General features: G+C 58.2%; 2 protein-coding genes across 2 annotated transcripts; both read right to left on the bottom strand.

Moving 5' to 3' along the window:
• Nucleotides 1–498: 498 nt before the first annotated feature.
• Nucleotides 499–3,143, bottom strand: APOE (apolipoprotein E). Its single transcript, XM_049787300.1, has 4 exons — nucleotides 3,029–3,143; nucleotides 2,220–2,287; nucleotides 1,656–1,854; nucleotides 499–1,280 (listed from the first exon to the last, which is right to left on the bottom strand). Exons 2-4 carry the CDS (start codon nucleotides 2,260–2,262, stop codon nucleotides 590–592), a joined length of 933 nt encoding a protein of 310 aa, XP_049643257.1. The 5' UTR covers nucleotides 2,263–2,287; nucleotides 3,029–3,143; the 3' UTR covers nucleotides 499–589.
• A 1,677-nt stretch (nucleotides 3,144–4,820) lies between these two features.
• TOMM40 (translocase of outer mitochondrial membrane 40) lies at nucleotides 4,821–12,006 on the bottom strand. Its single transcript, XM_049787294.1, has 9 exons — nucleotides 11,742–12,006; nucleotides 10,662–10,729; nucleotides 10,161–10,253; nucleotides 8,708–8,809; nucleotides 8,520–8,625; nucleotides 6,685–6,807; nucleotides 6,503–6,579; nucleotides 6,249–6,351; nucleotides 4,821–5,352 (listed from the first exon to the last, which is right to left on the bottom strand). The coding sequence occupies exons 1-9, from the start codon at nucleotides 11,998–12,000 to the stop codon at nucleotides 5,213–5,215; spliced, it is 1,071 nt and encodes a 356-aa protein (XP_049643251.1). The 5' UTR covers nucleotides 12,001–12,006; the 3' UTR covers nucleotides 4,821–5,212.
• Nucleotides 12,007–15,260: the final 3,254 nt, after the last annotated feature.

Raw genomic sequence — 15,260 nt, 5'->3', positions numbered from 1 at the left:
TGGATTTTTTTTCTCTTTTTGGGTCACACGGGGCGAACCTCAGGGGTTACTTCTGGCTCTGTGCTCAGAAATTGCTCCTGGCAGGCTCAAGGGGCGGGGGAACCATATGGGATGCTGGGATTCAAACCACGATCCCCTGGATTGGTCGCGTGCAAGGCAAACATGCTCTACCACTCTCCAGCCCCCAGAAGTGGTTTTTTTTTTTTTTTTTTTTTCCCCCTCCAGGAAGCTCAGAATATTCTAAGGCAGAATGGAAAGAAAGGCAGAGAGCCAGAGAAGCCAGACCCATACTGGTGAGGGCTGATGAAGGGGTCACACAGTGGCCTGCAGGACCTATGGTTCCATTCCTGGCACTGGGCAATAAAACCAACTTCAAAAGCTCTGGAGAAGGGCCAGAGCCCCGGAATTCCATCCCTGGAACCTGCAGACCCGGGAGTAAATTAAGAACCAGATGTGGGGGAGAGGAGAGTCAGAGGAGACAAGAAACCACACCAGAACGCCCGTGGGCTGCTGGAAGCTTCTTAATCTTTATTAAATGAGAAGGCAGGGGGGATTGGGGGGATCCTCCCCTGGGGAGCCTGGTGGGCGCTCACTGGCTCTCTTGGGGCAGGGCATCAGAGGCGGGCCGGGTGCGCACGGCCTGCTCCACCTTCTCCACCAGCCCGGCCCACTGGCGCTGTATGTCCTGCACCATGGTGTCGAACCAGCCCTTGACCTGGGCCTGCAGGGCTTGGGCCTGTTGCTCCAGTTTCACCTGCACCTCTTGCATCTGCTGATTCAGCTCATCTATGCGGCTCCGGCCCTCTTCCAGCCTCCCAGCCAGCTGGCGCCCCAAGGCCTCGGCTCGCTCCTGCAGGGGTCGGCTGGCCAGGGAGCCCACATTGGTGGCCCGCAGGCGGCCCTGCTCCATCAGCTGGCTCAGACGCTCACGGAGGGCACCCACACCACGCTCGGCCCCTTCGTGGGCACCGGCCTGGTACACGGCCAGGCGCTTCTGCAGGTCCTCGGCATCACGCAGCAGCCGTTTGCGCAGCTTGCGCAGGTGGGAGGCCAGGCGGGCCCGCAGCTCCTCGGCGCTCTGGCCCACCATGGATTGCACGTCGGTACGGTATTGGTTCAGGCGGTTCTGCACATCGGTCATGTCCGCCTCCAGCCGGGCCTGGGCAGCCTGCAGCTCCTTGGACAGACGTGCCTTGGTCTCCTCGGCCACAGGGCCCAGCTGCTCTTCCACCTCGGCCACGTACGCCCTGATCTCCTTCATGGTCTCTTGGCTCATCTGCCTGGAAGGGGGAGAAGAGTGGAAAGGGAAGGTGGGCACAGAGTGGAGAAAGAAGTGGGGGTGTACAGACAGACCCTCCTGGCATCCACCAAAATCTGGGAGTTGAGCTAAAAGGCCAGACAGGGGAATATTCCAGATTTAGGGAAAGCCAGGGGTGCAGAGAGAGATGAAGCCAGGAGGGCTACCTGGAAAGGAGGTAGGAAGTTTTGGGAAGGGCTGGAGCATGTTTTTCGCCTAAGGGAGCCCCCCGGGTTTGAACCTGGGCACCACGCCAGGTCCTTTCGCTAGGAATGTCCCCCCACCTTGTTCAAGAAGGGAACAGTGACCCAGAGGCCCGAGTCGGGGAGCCCCTGGAGGCAGGTTGTGGGAAACTCACGTCAATTCCTGGGTGACCTGGGAGCTGAGCAGATCCTGCTGCACTTGGTCGGACAGAGTCTGCACCCATCGGAGGTACTCCCAAAACTGGCTGAGGGCTTGTTCCCAGGGCTGGTTGGCCTGCCAGCGATCTACCTCGGCCTTCTGCGGGGGCAGCTCCAAGTCCAGTTCCTCATCGGACGCCACCTGGGTTGGGCATCCTGCGAAGAGCGAAGCCAGTGAGTGGCCGTCACGGTACCATCAATGCTCACTGCAGGGCCCTGCAGGACCTGGCAGCCAGGCAGTGCTTTGTGGGGTTGGGGAAGGAGGGGACACCCCTGCAGTTTTTATTTGGGGGTGCATTGATGGGCGTTCAGAATCCACAGCTCATGATGGAAAATGTGCTGCTCAGGTTTGAAGGCTGAAGGGGAAACTGAGGCCCAGAGCGCCTCAACCAACTGCTTAAATTGTTAGATGGAGGGAATGGGACTTGGGGCCACCCATACGGTTCAAGAGGAGTCCAGGACGGGGAGGACCAGAGAGTAAAAAGGGGCAGCGGGGTATGACGGAGCCCATAAATCCATACCTGCCAGGAGGGCGACCACCAACAGGGTCCACAGCGACTTCATCTTGCTGGTCTGCAGATTGGTCAGACTGAAGAGGATGGAAAAACTGTCAAGTCTATATAGTCAAGGGGCCACCCCACCCCATTCCCAAAGCCCCGCCCCGTCTTTCAAAACTTTGCAGCTGGCCCCCCCTGACCCCCATCCCAGCAGGGTCCCATTGTTTATCTTAAAACTCCCCATTGTCTCTGTAAGTGCCTCTTTGTCTTCTTATCTTCCATCTGCCCCGGCTCTGGGCGGGCCCACCACGCCTCCAAAAATTCCTCTGCACCCCTGCACCATCCTAGGGTTCAAACTCCACGCACGTCCGCCCGATATTCCACCCCCGATTCAAGCTTCACAGGGTCCCTTCTCGCGCCCCTTTCCTCCTCCCTGCAGCAGGGACGACTCAGGTTCGGTACCCACAGCATCCCTTAGGTGTCAGGAGGGATTCTTGAGATCAGAGGCAGGATCTAACCTCCCTTGGGCACCACTGGGAGTGTTCACCCCTCTCCCCCCAAAAAAAACTGAGCACATTTTTTTTCTAACTGAACCCTTAGGGCCAAGTGCTTCTTCCTCCGACTTTGAGGTGCCCTCCCCTGCGCCTCTAGGGACCCACCCAGGAGATGCGCAGTAACTGTCCAGCCAGGGCCAGCCATGGACTCTGCTTGTCTCCCCGGCTCCCCGACCCCGTAGTGTCCCGGGGCTCCCCTGACCTGACCCCACCACCTCCAGCTCTGTCCTGACCCCAGGAGCCAGGACAGCGGCCCCCGCCCCCAGGCCCGCATCTCACCGCCTCCCAAAAGTCCCACTTCCACGATGCTGGGGCTGAACTGCGCTGGTGGCCCCGCGGCGGGTCCAGTTATAGGGCTCCCCGCCACCCCCGGCCCGCCCACACCCTGGGCATCTGGGCCGGCCCCCAAGTCACGAGGTGGGCTGCTCCCTCACGCCCCCTCCAAGCACTGGCAGCAGGGAGGGGCGGACGATCCGGTGACCCTTTCCCTGCCCCGCAGGTCCCCACCAGAGCCGGCAAATCCCTCTTTAAGTGGGGTTCCTATTGGTTTCCGAAAAGCAGGGCGCTGGGCACCAGGTGGAAGATGCCCTAGGCAAAGGGTGGTAAGGGCAGGTGCGCCCTGATTTTGGTGGTGGTGGTGAAACCGATGGCCGGTTTTGGAGGTACATTCTGCAGTGCTCAGGGGTTCCTCCTGGGTCTGTGCTCAGGAATCACTCCCGGTTGGTTTGGGGGGACCATATGGGATGCCCGGGATTGAACTCGGGTCAGCTGAGTGCAAGGGAAACTTTCCTGCAATACTCCCTCCGGCCTGAGCTTGACTTTTGGCCCCAGAGCTTGAAGACACAGGAGCCCCTCATTTGTGAGGCGAGAAGCCAGCACCCTAGTCCAAGCAGGGACCCTCGTAATTCTTCTCCCCTGTTGAAGGGCTGAGAATGTTCATCCCAGCTCCATGATCGAGCTGTGGACTCTGGAACCAAACAGCCCCGCTGGGCCGCTGTTGCCAGCTGTGTGACCTTGGCTCGGTGACCCAGCCTCTCTGGGCCCTCAGCAGTTCCCCGCGCTCACCCACAGCCGGTGGTGCAACCGCGCACGGCCTGGGACTACCCAGAAGAGTCCCTGGCACGCCCCGGGCCGCTGGCTGCCAACTGCTGCAAAGGGTCATGAGGCGCCCAGCTCCCCAGTGCACCCTGCGTGGGCCCTTTTCTAGAGCAGTCCCATCTCGGGGCCACTGCTTGAGCCACCAGTCAAGGCGAAACGGGGTGGGGGAAAGGTCTTGACGTGGGGTTTGCAGGGCCGGAGATGAATGGGCACTGAAAAGGGAGTCCAGGAAGCCGGCCAGGCCCAGCCTGTTTGCTTTGGCCTGGAAGGCACTCAGTAAGGGGGTGCTGTGGGAGAGAAGGGTCCCCTCCCCTGAGATGTGGGGTGGAGGCTGGAAGGTCTCTTAAGTCCGGTTTGTTCTCCACTGGGCCCAGCCTTCCCATCATGCGTAACTAGGCGGCATTTTTTTGGGGGGGAAATGTGGGGGACTTTGTTTTGGGGGACACGCCCAGCAGTTGACTCCAGGCTATTCCAGGAATCACTTCGGGCCAGTCGGGGAAGGGGGGAATGAACTCAAGTTAGCTGCGTGCATAGCTCAAAGCCTTTGAACTGCACTACTGCTGGCCTTCGGGGGTTTGAGTAGTTTCTGCACCCCATCTCTGGGGACTTGAGGCCCAGATGTCCTAAGATTGAATAAGTGGTTGGGTGGTCAAAGTCCAGCGTGGCCAGGTCAAGCCTGGACTAGCACGAAGCTGTCCCTCGCCCCCCCCCCCCCCAGAAGGGCCTGTGATGTCCAGGCAGGGTATAATCACCAGCCAGTGACCCTGGGCCCTCCCCATCCCGCAGGTGGCAGCGCTGGACCCACGGCGCCCCCTGCCAGCAGCGGCAGGAACAAGCCTATGCAGGAAACCAGACCTGGGGTGTTTTTTGGTGTTTTTTTGGGGGTTGGTTTTTCTCCCACATATATTTTTTGTTGTTTTTTGTTTTTCTGTAAAATGTCCCGGTTCTTCCATAACTTATAAACATGATTTATACCGAGGTGGTGGGTGGGCGGGAAGGCGGGTGGACTGGGGCCGGGGCCACTGCTCTGCTCGCTGCCCCCCACCCCCAGGGCCATAGGTGGGGGTGGGACACACAGGGACACCCCCAAAGCCTCCCTGAGGTTGTCTGGGCCACCTCCGCCCTTGGTGCTCCCTGCAGCGCCCCTCGATGCCCCAACGCCTTCTGGGGGGGCCCCCCAGGCCCACTCCTGGGCGAACCGTGCAGTTCCTGGTACTCCGAGTCCCAGAGCAGCGCACGGGGGACCCTCCACTGCCGGGATGAGGGGTCCCCTCTGCTCCGTGGCCCCCCGGCCCCCGAGGAGGGAGGGCAAGAGGGGAGAGGGGCTGGGCAGGCTGTGCAGGAGGATGGGCAGGCGGCGGTCGTTCAGCCGATGGTAAGGCCGAAGCCACACTGGAACTTGTTCTTGCGGTGGTTGAGGAAGGCGCCCAGGGCCAGTGTCAGGGGCAGCGGTGGCAACTTCTTCTCCAGTGTGGCACCCACGATCCAGTTACTGTCCACAGAGCCTGGGGCAGAGGGCAAGCTCAGACAGCTGCGACACCTCCCCAAGCACCCAGGGCCCACTGCCTTGCACCCCAAGGTGCACATGCACCTGAGTACATGCATGAGGGGGTCAGATCTGAGCCTGAACCCCAAACCTAGAGGGGACAGAGCCAGGGGTGGAGGCGGGAGGGGAGGCCAGCAAACCCGGGGATAGGGCTGCAGCCTTCCGAGGCCCCAGGTTCTATTCCTGGCCCCACATGCAGGTCCCATAGCACCGGAGTTGGCAAAAGACCCCTGCAGTCTCAGGTATGGTCACCAGAGACCCCCTCCATCCAAGGGAAGCCCTGCCCAGGCCAAATGAAACCACGTTCGAGGGTTTCCCGCATCTCGAAGCCAAGGTCTATTTTGGGTAGGTTTTTCTTGGGGGTGGGAGTCACACAGATGCCTTACTGCTTGCGCCACTGCTCTGGCCCCTAGCTTTTATTTTATTTTAGTTTTGATATTTGGGTCACAACTAGTGGTGCTCTTGGCAAAGCTCAAGGGATGGAACCTGGGTCGGCTGCTTTTGTGTTTCAAACCAGTGCCCTCCCTGCTATGCTTCACCCTGGAAGCTCAGGTGTAAAAGGAAACCAAGGGCCGGAGTGGTAGCATAGCGGTAAGGCGCTTGCTTGCCTTGCATGCGGCTGACCCAGGACGAACACGGGTTTGATCCCCAGCACCCCGTATGGTCCCCCAAGCCAGGAGCAATTTCTGAGTGCAAAGCCGGGAGTAACCCGAGCACTGCTGGGTTTGGCCCCAAAAAACCAAATAGATCTACTTTGGAAAGTCCAGGATAAAGCTAGAGAGTGGGGACAACGGGGAGCTAGTCCAAGACTGCTAACTAGCCTGCCACCCCTCAACCCTCTGCCCTTGCACCCACCTTTGAAGAGGAGGTTGGCCTTAGGCAGGTCCAGCTGGTACCCAAAGGAGACACTTGTGTCCTGCATCCTCGTGCTGGCCTCAAACTCCACGCCTACCTGCAGCTGGGGAGGGGAGAACGGACACATGGGGGGGTCAGTACCCCAAATGTGGACCACCCACGGCAGAGGTCAGCACTCAGTCCCGGCCACCCATGGTTCAGCAGCCCCCATCACTTGTGGGGGTCATTCCGCGGCGACTCTGTGTCCTGCCCACCTGGTCGCTGGCTTTGTGATAGTACGTCGCGTGCATGCCTGCCTGGCCCAGGGTGACTGTCGCCAACCAGTTGTTCACTGTGAGGACGGGAGCAGAGTGCGGGGGGGCCTGAGACCCTGAGGCCGAGACTGAGAGCCTGGCTCGCCCGCAGCCCTGGGAGGCAGTGCCCATTCCCCACTCACTCGTGTACTTCCCAGCCAGCGACATGACGGTGCCCTCCTCGCCCGGCCGCCGGTGGTAAACCAGCTCTCCGCCCAGGGCCAGGCTCGGCGTGATGCTCTGTAGGTAATGGGCCACTAGGATGCCTGTGGAAGACACGGGGGCACCTGCAGTCTGGACGCCTGTGACCCTCGGGCTGGCCCCCCACTGACCATGTCAGCCGGACATGGGGCTCCCACCTACAGGGGATGCCTCCAACTGGTGCCACCCTAACAGCAGCTACAGAAGAAAGAGGAGCACTGAAGGTTGGTGTGGGCACCCTCACAGGCTGACCATGCTGAGCCCCTAGTGCTCCCCTATGACCTCCTGCAGCGTGGGCCCTTTCTGGAGTCACAGGGAATTTGTGTGGGCAAACACACTGGGGTGCTGGCTATGGATGGGGCAGAGGGCCTCCACAGTTCCTCCTTCACTGACCACTCAGGTGGGGGTATATGGCCCCCAAGTGTCAGCTCCTCTGGGCTGAAGGGGGCTTACCTGCAGCTGACACTCCCTTTCTGGGCCCAACCTCAGAGATTAGGCTCAGAACCTGCGCCAGCTGCCTGGAGCCAAGGGATGTCCAGTTTGCCTTTCGGGGTCCCACAGGCCTGGCCCCAGCTCCCACACAGCCACCCATGGTCCCTCACTGTGGGACACAGCACCCACCGGGAATCCAACAGTCGGGTGTAGGCAACTTCCAGACATGAAATCTTCCAGGAGACACCCCCATCTCTGTTCCCCAGGACGCTCCACCTGACTCTCTATACCCCAGAATTCCCAGATGGGAAAGGAGCCATAGGTCTGGGGTGCGGAGATGGTAGCTGGGGACTCAGATGGGGACACCTAAAAGGGCTGTCCTGGGATACCCAGGAAGACCAGCTAGAAGCCATTTAAAGACAGTCAGTGCCCTACGCCCTCAAATCTCACCACTGAGGGTCGCCACCCAGCTATGCTGGAACTGCCTGAGACCCCTCCTCATATCCCCCCTGGATGGCTGGGGGGAGCTGCCAGCAGACACAGGCATGCACCTCTTAATGGTACTGGGCAGGCCCAAAGGGATCAGGGATCAAGCTCCTGGGAAAATAGTGGCTGGGGGCCAGACTGGAGTCTCAGTGCCACAGAAAAGAACCCAGTCCAGTTACTGGGGGGGACATGGGGGGTCTCAAACAGAACCCTGCTGACCCCAACACTGACGGGACGGAGGCCCACCCTGAACACTGTACTCCACCCTATCCAGTGTGTTGTCTCCCTGAGCACTGCTGGGGGTAGCTTAGTCCCCCCACCAATAAAACAAGTGGGAGAGGACACCCTAGGGTAGGTGTGGGGCACAGGACAGGTTAAGATGACCCTGCCAGTGATGCTTGTCACCTGAGGGAGAGGGAGGCCCTGGAGGTGAAAATATGGTGGAGAGGAGACAGGCTGCAGGGGAAAGGGGACGTGGTTGAGTTGGGAGGGGGGGGCAGGATCCTTGTCCTGGCACCATGGCACCAACAAGAAAGGCCCCTGGTGTCTGCACCCCTCACTTCTGGGCGAACAGGAAGTGGCTTAACACGGGCAGCTCGTAAAAAGGTCCTGGGGCTTCCAATGACACTAGGGACACAACAGGGCAGTTTGAGGGCCCCAGTGAGAGGCCAGTGGGGGTTTGGGTGGTCTGCAGCCAGGATGCAGGTTCTGCAGGTCGTCTGGGTTGTGCTTTCCATCCATGATAGGTGGTCCCCCAGCACTGCTGGGTGTGTGCTCCCCACGACTCCCCAGTAACTTTAGGACCCCCACCCCCAGTCCCTGGCACACTGGGGGTGCCTGCCTCCCTGCCCCATCTTACCTGAACCCACCAGCACGTCTGGGTTGCCTAGGGTCACAGCTGCGGTGAAGTCGGAACCACGGTACTCCCCATCCACCTGCCAGTTGACGAACTTGGACTGCTGGGTCTGTGGGGAGAAGGCATGCATGGGAATGGGGGGCCCAGTCTGGCAAGGAGCACCCAGAGCCCCCCAGGGCAATCCCACTCACCTGGATGGCCATCTTGGACCGGAGGCCGGGGCCCAGCTGGTGAATGACTTGAGCATTGAGGCTGCCGCTGTTGTCCATATCCCCTACCAGCACAGGGAATGCCTAGGGGGGAGCAAAGGGCAAGGTCAGAGGTCAGGGGATGGACCCCTGTGTGGCTGGGAACAGAGTGCCTCAGATGGAGGCCCCCTCCTTCAGGAAGTCTGCAACCACACAGGGGAGCTCGCATAAGCCTCTGGTGTGCCCCTACTTTGGACATTCTGGGGACAAGTCCGTTCCTTGGGCATAGCCCCAGCACGACCTGTACACAGGACACACCTGTAAGCAGTGACAGGAGGAATAAGTAGATAGATGTACTTGTGGAGCAACAACAACCAGCTAATTCGGGCCCCAACTCTGACTCCTGGGTCCTGTCCCGGCCTTCTTCTAGGCCCTGAGCATGGCCCATTAACTCCTAAATCTACTTTTGACAGAGAAACCCCACTTGCAAGTAAGGCTTCTGAAATTCTTTCCACCTGTGGCCCCTTTTACATAAGAAATTTTGACCTGGCCCTGAGCAGAGAACTGTATAAAATACCTACCAGGGAGGCCTTTTTCATGAGCCAGCATAAGGGAACTTTAAAACAGGGAGCAGAGGGACTGGAGCAATAGCACAGCAGGTAGGGCATTCGCCTTGCACACAGTGGACCTGGGTAATATCCTCTGCATCCCATACGGTCCCCCCAGAGTACCGTCAAGAGTGATTCCTGAGTGCAGAGCTAGGAGTAAGCCCTGAGCAGCTCCAGGTGTGGCACAAAACAAAATAGGGACCAGAGGGGAAGTCACTTGCCCTGCACATGGCCAAGCCTGGTTCACGCCCCAGACACCTCATAGGGCTTCCCTAGGCACTGCCAGGAGTGATCCCTGAGCACTGAGCCAAGCATCAGCCTTGAGCACCAAAAATCTTAAACAAAAACATGATTCTGGGGCCCAGCTGACAGTGGGAACACAAACAAAGACCGTTGCTCCATCTCTCCGGCCCTTAAAACAAATGTCTGGGAGTTTTCACACACCCCCACATCCAGTCCAGCTTGCCACCCCCGTTTTAAACAGGAGACCGGGCACCTCCATCTGTCCCTGGCTGAGAGCACTGGTGTCTCTCCGGCGCCCTCTAGTGGTGCAGCGGAAGCCTGACACCCATTTACACATTTCACCTGCCCGGGGACCTCAGAGGGTGAGAAGGGACCTTGGGGAACCCTCGCAAGGAGGCCAACCAATCTCATCGCCCCAAAGGGGCTGGGCAGAAAGTCTGGGTGCAGAATGCAGGAGAAATGCGCGCTCCACTGCAACCAGGGTAGACACCACATGGCCTCTGCCTGGCCTCTCAGTGGCCTCCTGGCCACGCTGCACCCAAGGGGGCTTTCGCCTGCTTATGTGAGGAAAGAAAAGGGCCAAGAGAAAAAAGAGGGGGGCTCACCTCGGTGGGACTTAGCTGCTTTGTTCCCACATACGTGACCCCAAAGTGGTAGTTGGAATCCCCGATTGTGCTGAGGGATACTGTGTGATTCACCTGGGAGAGGAAAGCAGGGGAGTTTTAAATTTGGGGTTCAAACCCCCTCCTCCCAAGAAACCCAGCTGGACCCAACCCCAACCCAGCTCTCCATTAGTCTGAGGTCAAAGGAGGAGGAGACCAGAACCAGGGTCCCATAGAGGGAGGCGTGGTTGCATTAGGGTCCCTCACTCCAGCTTGCAGGGGTGGTGGGGAAAGAGTGATTTGGTATCTAGACACCTCTAAACTGACCACTGGCTGGTACAGTCAACTGGGCCACGGGCCTGAGTCTTTGCCTGTACCAAGAGGCCCAGATGGCCTCCAGGAGGTGGAGTGTGCAGAGAAGCTGAAGAATAGGGTCCGGGTGGGTAGGTGGCAAACTGAGTGACCCCACTGAGGAACTGGATAGCCCCCCTGGGGGTCGCTCACCTGGAAGTGGTTACTCAACCCTTTGTTGACAGTAAGCTTGACACCTTCCATCTGAATGGGAAAGAGCTCTGAGGGAGAGAAAGGCCATCACATGCGACCCACCACGCCCCCCAACCCTTCCCTTCCTAGAATATAGCCCAGTCCCCGACTCCTCAAAATACACCCATTTGCTACAGTTCTCGCTTCCAAAACCCAATTGCTACCTGGCTGGCCCGAAACTGCAAAGCAAATCCGTATCATATCAAGACCTAACTTGTCATTCTCTAGATAAGGCTGCTCGGGAGCCTCAAGAAAGGCAGAAAAGATTTCGGGAGTCTCCCCTGGATTTGTTATCAAGACACCTCCCAGCCTCGGGTGCCTCCCCTGGCTGGACCCTCGCTGACACTGTGACCTTGGGATTCAGTTTCCATCCCCACATCACCAGAGCAAGCTTGCGTGGGGCTGATCTTTGCGGGAAGAGGGTCCCCTTGGCCCCCCAAGGTTTTCCCAACTGCAGCAAGCTTGCATGGGGATGATCCTTGGGAGAGAGGGTCCCTTTAGCCCCCACCCCAAAGTTTTCCCAACTGCAGCAAGCTTGCTTGGGCTTATGATCCTTGGGAGAGGGGGTCCCTTTGGCCCCCCCAAGATTTTCCCAACTGCAGCAAGCTTGCTTGGGGCTGATGATCCTTGGGGGAGGGGGTTCCCTTGGGCCCCCCCAGTATTTCCCAACTGCAGCAAGCTTGCTTGGAGCTGATCCTTGGGGGAGGGGATCCCCTTGGGCCCCCCCAAGATTTTCCCAACTGCAGCAAGCTTGCTTGGGGCTGATGATCCTTGGGGGAGGGGGTCCTCTTGGCCCCCCCCCAAGGTTTTCCCAAAAGCACCAAGCTTGCTTGGGGCTGATCTTTGGGGAAGGGGGTCTCCTTGGTCCCCCAACTGCTGATGCCATTTGCACCGTGAGGTTCCCCCCAAGCGATCCCCTCGTTTCTAAAGCCCCAAGTTGCATTGCACCCTTGGATCCCCAACGTCGACTCTTGGCCAAGGTCCCCCCAACGCTCCCCGACTTTCTTTCTCCCCGCGATCCGGGCCCTCCAGCCCCCTCACCCTTGCACTTGCGGTGGCACTCCTCGAACGTGCCCGGGTTGGGCAGGCACCCGCAGGCCCCGTCGTCCGCGCTCCCCGCGGCCCCGGGGCCCGTCGCCGCCGCCCCAGGGGTCCGTTCGGAGCCTCGACCGGCGCCGGCCCCGGCCCCCAAGCCGCCCCCGAGCGGCGGCAGCGTGAACCCCGGGGGCGCGGGCGGAGGCGGCGGCAGCCCCACGAGGGCCGGAGCGGGCGGCGAGCTGGCGGCCAACACGTTCCCCATGGCGGCCTGCAACGGGGGAAAGGTCGGAGGGCGAAGGTCAGGGCCTGCGCGCCGAGGGCCCAACACCCAGCAAAACCCCTTCTGGATTCGGGGGGCCCCCGGGTCTCACTCGCGGCGGCAGCGCCTGCTCCCGGCCTGGGCAGAGCTCCGCTCCCACCCCGTGCGCCACGCGCAACCAAACCCGCTACCGCCGCCGGCGCGCGGTGGCCCCGCCCCTCCACGCTCATTGGTCCAGCGCCCCTCAAAGCCCGCCCACCGCGTCAGGGTCTGCTCTTGCTATTGGGTATGCCGTCATAAATCCCGCCTACTTCTTATGAGCGCCTTTACTATTGGTCCTTAGTCTCGCAGGGCACGGCCCACCTCCCCTCGCTTTCGATTGGCTGCGGGGAGTCGACGCTGATTGGCTCGCTTCACCGCGGGTTCCAAAGCTTGTCCACGATTGGTCTGCGCTTCACACAGCAACGCCCACTGATGCGTAGGCTCCGCCCCTTCCAGAAGCAGCCTCTTTGACTCCGCCCCCTTGGGTGAAGTTGAGCTGCTCATTGGTCGGCCTTGGAGGCTGCCGCATCCTGATTGGCTACTGCACGACTTTGCTGACGTAAGCAGCTCCGGCGCTCTCATTGGCTAACCCGGTAGGGTCAAAGGACAGCGGTTCAAGATGGGTTGCGCGGCAGAGGCTGCTAGGCAGCAAGGTCAGGCCTCTCGTCCCACCAGCCACCGCGGCGGCAGGGGTGCAGCCCCCTCCCCCTAGGCCCCGAAGCGCCGGCCGGAAGCCGGAAGTGCGGGGCTTCCCACAATGCCTCAGGAGAAGGCTAACCGGTTCCGTGAACCCTGCCCTGGTGCTCGTTACCCACAATGCCCCTCACCGCTCATTGCGTCACCAATCCATCTTCTGCAGTCACTGCGGCTGCCATCTTGGGCCCATTCATTCAAGGTCCATTACCCGGCATGCCCCTCGCCCCATTCATTGCAAGTTCATTGCTTGAGCCGATTTGAGCACTTTTTGGGCCAGTTCCTGCTCCCAGTTTTTCTCTAATGATCTGCCTGGGAGGTGCATGGCCTACTAGGCTATGAGCTCTTGTAAAAATATTAGACATATATTTAAATTTTTCCTTTATTCTGCAGTGCCCAAGGAGGCACCCACAACCCCTGGTTCCTATCAGCAGCATTTTGATCTTTCTTTTTGATTTTTTTTTGATCTGTCTTTGATTTTGATTTGGGAGTTACTCCCAGTGGTGCTTAGGATCTTATTTATTCCAAGGCTCTGTGATATGAGGAGGGACACTCCTCCAGTATTCAAGGCCATGCAAGGCTGGGAATGGAACTAACTGGGCCTCTAGCCGGCAAAGCATGTACTCCATCCACCCCCATTGAACCATCTTTTTCCACCCTGGCCATTCAGTCATTAGACCTGAAAAGCTTGTACTTAAGGACTCTTATTTTATTTGTTTTATTGGGGGCCACATCCAGAGGTGCTCATCAGGGTTTACTCCTGGCTTTGCACTCAGGGATCATTCTTATGGCTTGGGAACCTTATGTAGTGCTAGGGATAAAAGTAGGGTCAGGGCCCGGAGAGATAACACAGCAGCGTTTGCCTTGCAAGCAGCCGATCCAGAACCAAAGGTGGTTGGTTCGAATCCCGGTGTCCCATATGGTCCCCCGTGCCTGCCAGGAGCTATTTCTGAGCAGACAGCCAGGAGTAACCCCTGAGCACCGCCGGGTGTGGGCCCCCCCCCAAAAAAAAAGTAGGGTCAGCCGCATCCGAGGTAAGTGCCCTCACCCCTGTGTTATTGCTCTGGTCTTGTCTTGCCACACTTTGTCGGTGCTCAGGGGTTACTCCTAGATGTTTGGGGGACCATATGGGATGCCGGGGCTAGAACCCAGGTTGGCCACCTGCTGTGTTATCGCTTTGGCCCCATCATTTTTGTTCAATTCATTATCATTCATTCATTAGGCTATTGCACTAGGTTTTTGTTTTGTTTGTTTTTGGGTCACACCCAGCAGCGCTCAGGGATTACTCTTGGCTCTGCACTCAGAAATAGCTCCTGGCAGGCATAGGGACCATATGGGATGCCGGGATTTGAACCACCATCTGCTTGAATCAGCAAACATCCTACCGCTATACTATCTCTCCGGCCCTATTGCACAATCTTTTATTTAACTATTAAAGCTCTGTACTCCTCTTCCTTCTCCATCATTATTTTTGATTTGTGCATCTTTGTACATTATCACCATACATTTTCCATTCTGTGTATATGGTGTCAGGAAGGAACCCTAAACTTGACGGATATCTTCAAGTGACTGTGTCACATGCATGCCCCCTTTACATAAGCATATACTTGTCTGTTTGCTTTTGTCTATAACCCATCTTGTTTTTAGCTTTTCTGAAGGGTCACATCCAAAAGTGCTCAGGGTCACCCGACTCATTCATTGCTCGCTACCAGGTCTGCTTGAGGGAATAGTGTAGTGCTGATTGAACCAGGTCCCAGCATGTTGAGAGCTTACACAATAGCCCTATGAGTTCCCTATCTGACCCAAATGAATCAGTCCTTTTTTTTTATTTGATGCTTGGGGTCACACCCAGCAGTGCTCAGGGGTTACACCTGGCTCTGCACTCAGCAATCACTCCTGGCAGTGCTCACAGAACCATATGGGGATCGAACCCATATGCAAAGCATACACCCCCTATCTATTGCTCTGCCCCCCCCCCTTTTTAATTGATTTTTTGGCCACACTCAGTGACACTCGGGGGTTACTCCTGGCTATGCACTCAGAAATCGCCCCTGGCTTAGGGGAACCATATGGGATGCCAAGGGATCAAACCGAGGTCCATCTTAGGTTAGCATGTGCAAGGCAAACACCCTACTGCCTGCGCCACTGCTCCAGCCCTGTCCCCCCTTTGTTTCCACAATGATGGAAAGTGTTGAGGACCATGCAATAGTGGGAACTGAGGTTTGGGGCAAGCACCCTGAATCTTTGCGCTACCTCCCAGGCCCATCTGGATGTGGAGTCTTATTCCTCTAAGTCCTGAATTTCCTTTTCATGACTCCATGATGTCTACCCTCCATTCCCTTCCCATGCCACAGAAAAAACGAGACACGATCAAAGTATAAATTCATGTTTCGTAGGAAATTCTATAATATTATAAAACAATATCATACCCCCCCAAACCGGGATGATCCATTTCCCTTCTGCACTGAGATGCCGGGGACCATCCCATTGGGCAGGGTTCAGTGGTCTTCAAGGTAACAGCAAATTCT

The sequence above is a fragment of the Suncus etruscus genome, chromosome 14 (assembly GCF_024139225.1).
Source record: "Suncus etruscus isolate mSunEtr1 chromosome 14, mSunEtr1.pri.cur, whole genome shotgun sequence".
In the NCBI taxonomy this organism is placed as follows: domain Eukaryota; kingdom Metazoa; phylum Chordata; class Mammalia; order Eulipotyphla; family Soricidae; genus Suncus; species Suncus etruscus.
Note: the sequence above shows the minus strand (reverse complement) of the source record. Positions and strands in the feature narration are given on the sequence as shown.

What these genes read in the sequence shown, in the direction of transcription:
- TOMM40 (XM_049787294.1), bottom strand. Translation starts at nt 12,000, where the DNA reads ATGGGGAACGTGTTGGCCGCCAGCTCGCCGCCCGCTCCGGCCCTCGTG. An exon ending in GCTGGCTGGGAAGTACACGA is followed by an intron (nt 6,580 to 6,684) that starts GTGAGTGGGGAA and finishes CCGTCCTCACAG; the next exon opens with TGAACAACTGGTTGGCGACA. An exon ending in ATCACAAAGCCAGCGACCAG is followed by an intron (nt 6,352 to 6,502) that starts GTGGGCAGGACA and finishes TCCCCTCCCCAG; the next exon opens with CTGCAGGTAGGCGTGGAGTT.
- APOE (XM_049787300.1), bottom strand. Translation starts at nt 2,262, where the DNA reads ATGAAGTCGCTGTGGACCCTGTTGGTGGTCGCCCTCCTGGCAG. An exon ending in GGTGGTCGCCCTCCTGGCAG is followed by an intron (nt 1,855 to 2,219) that starts GTATGGATTTAT and finishes CGCTCTTCGCAG; the next exon opens with GATGCCCAACCCAGGTGGCG. An exon ending in CAGGTCACCCAGGAATTGAC is followed by an intron (nt 1,281 to 1,655) that starts GTGAGTTTCCCA and finishes TCCCCCTTCCAG; the next exon opens with GCAGATGAGCCAAGAGACCA.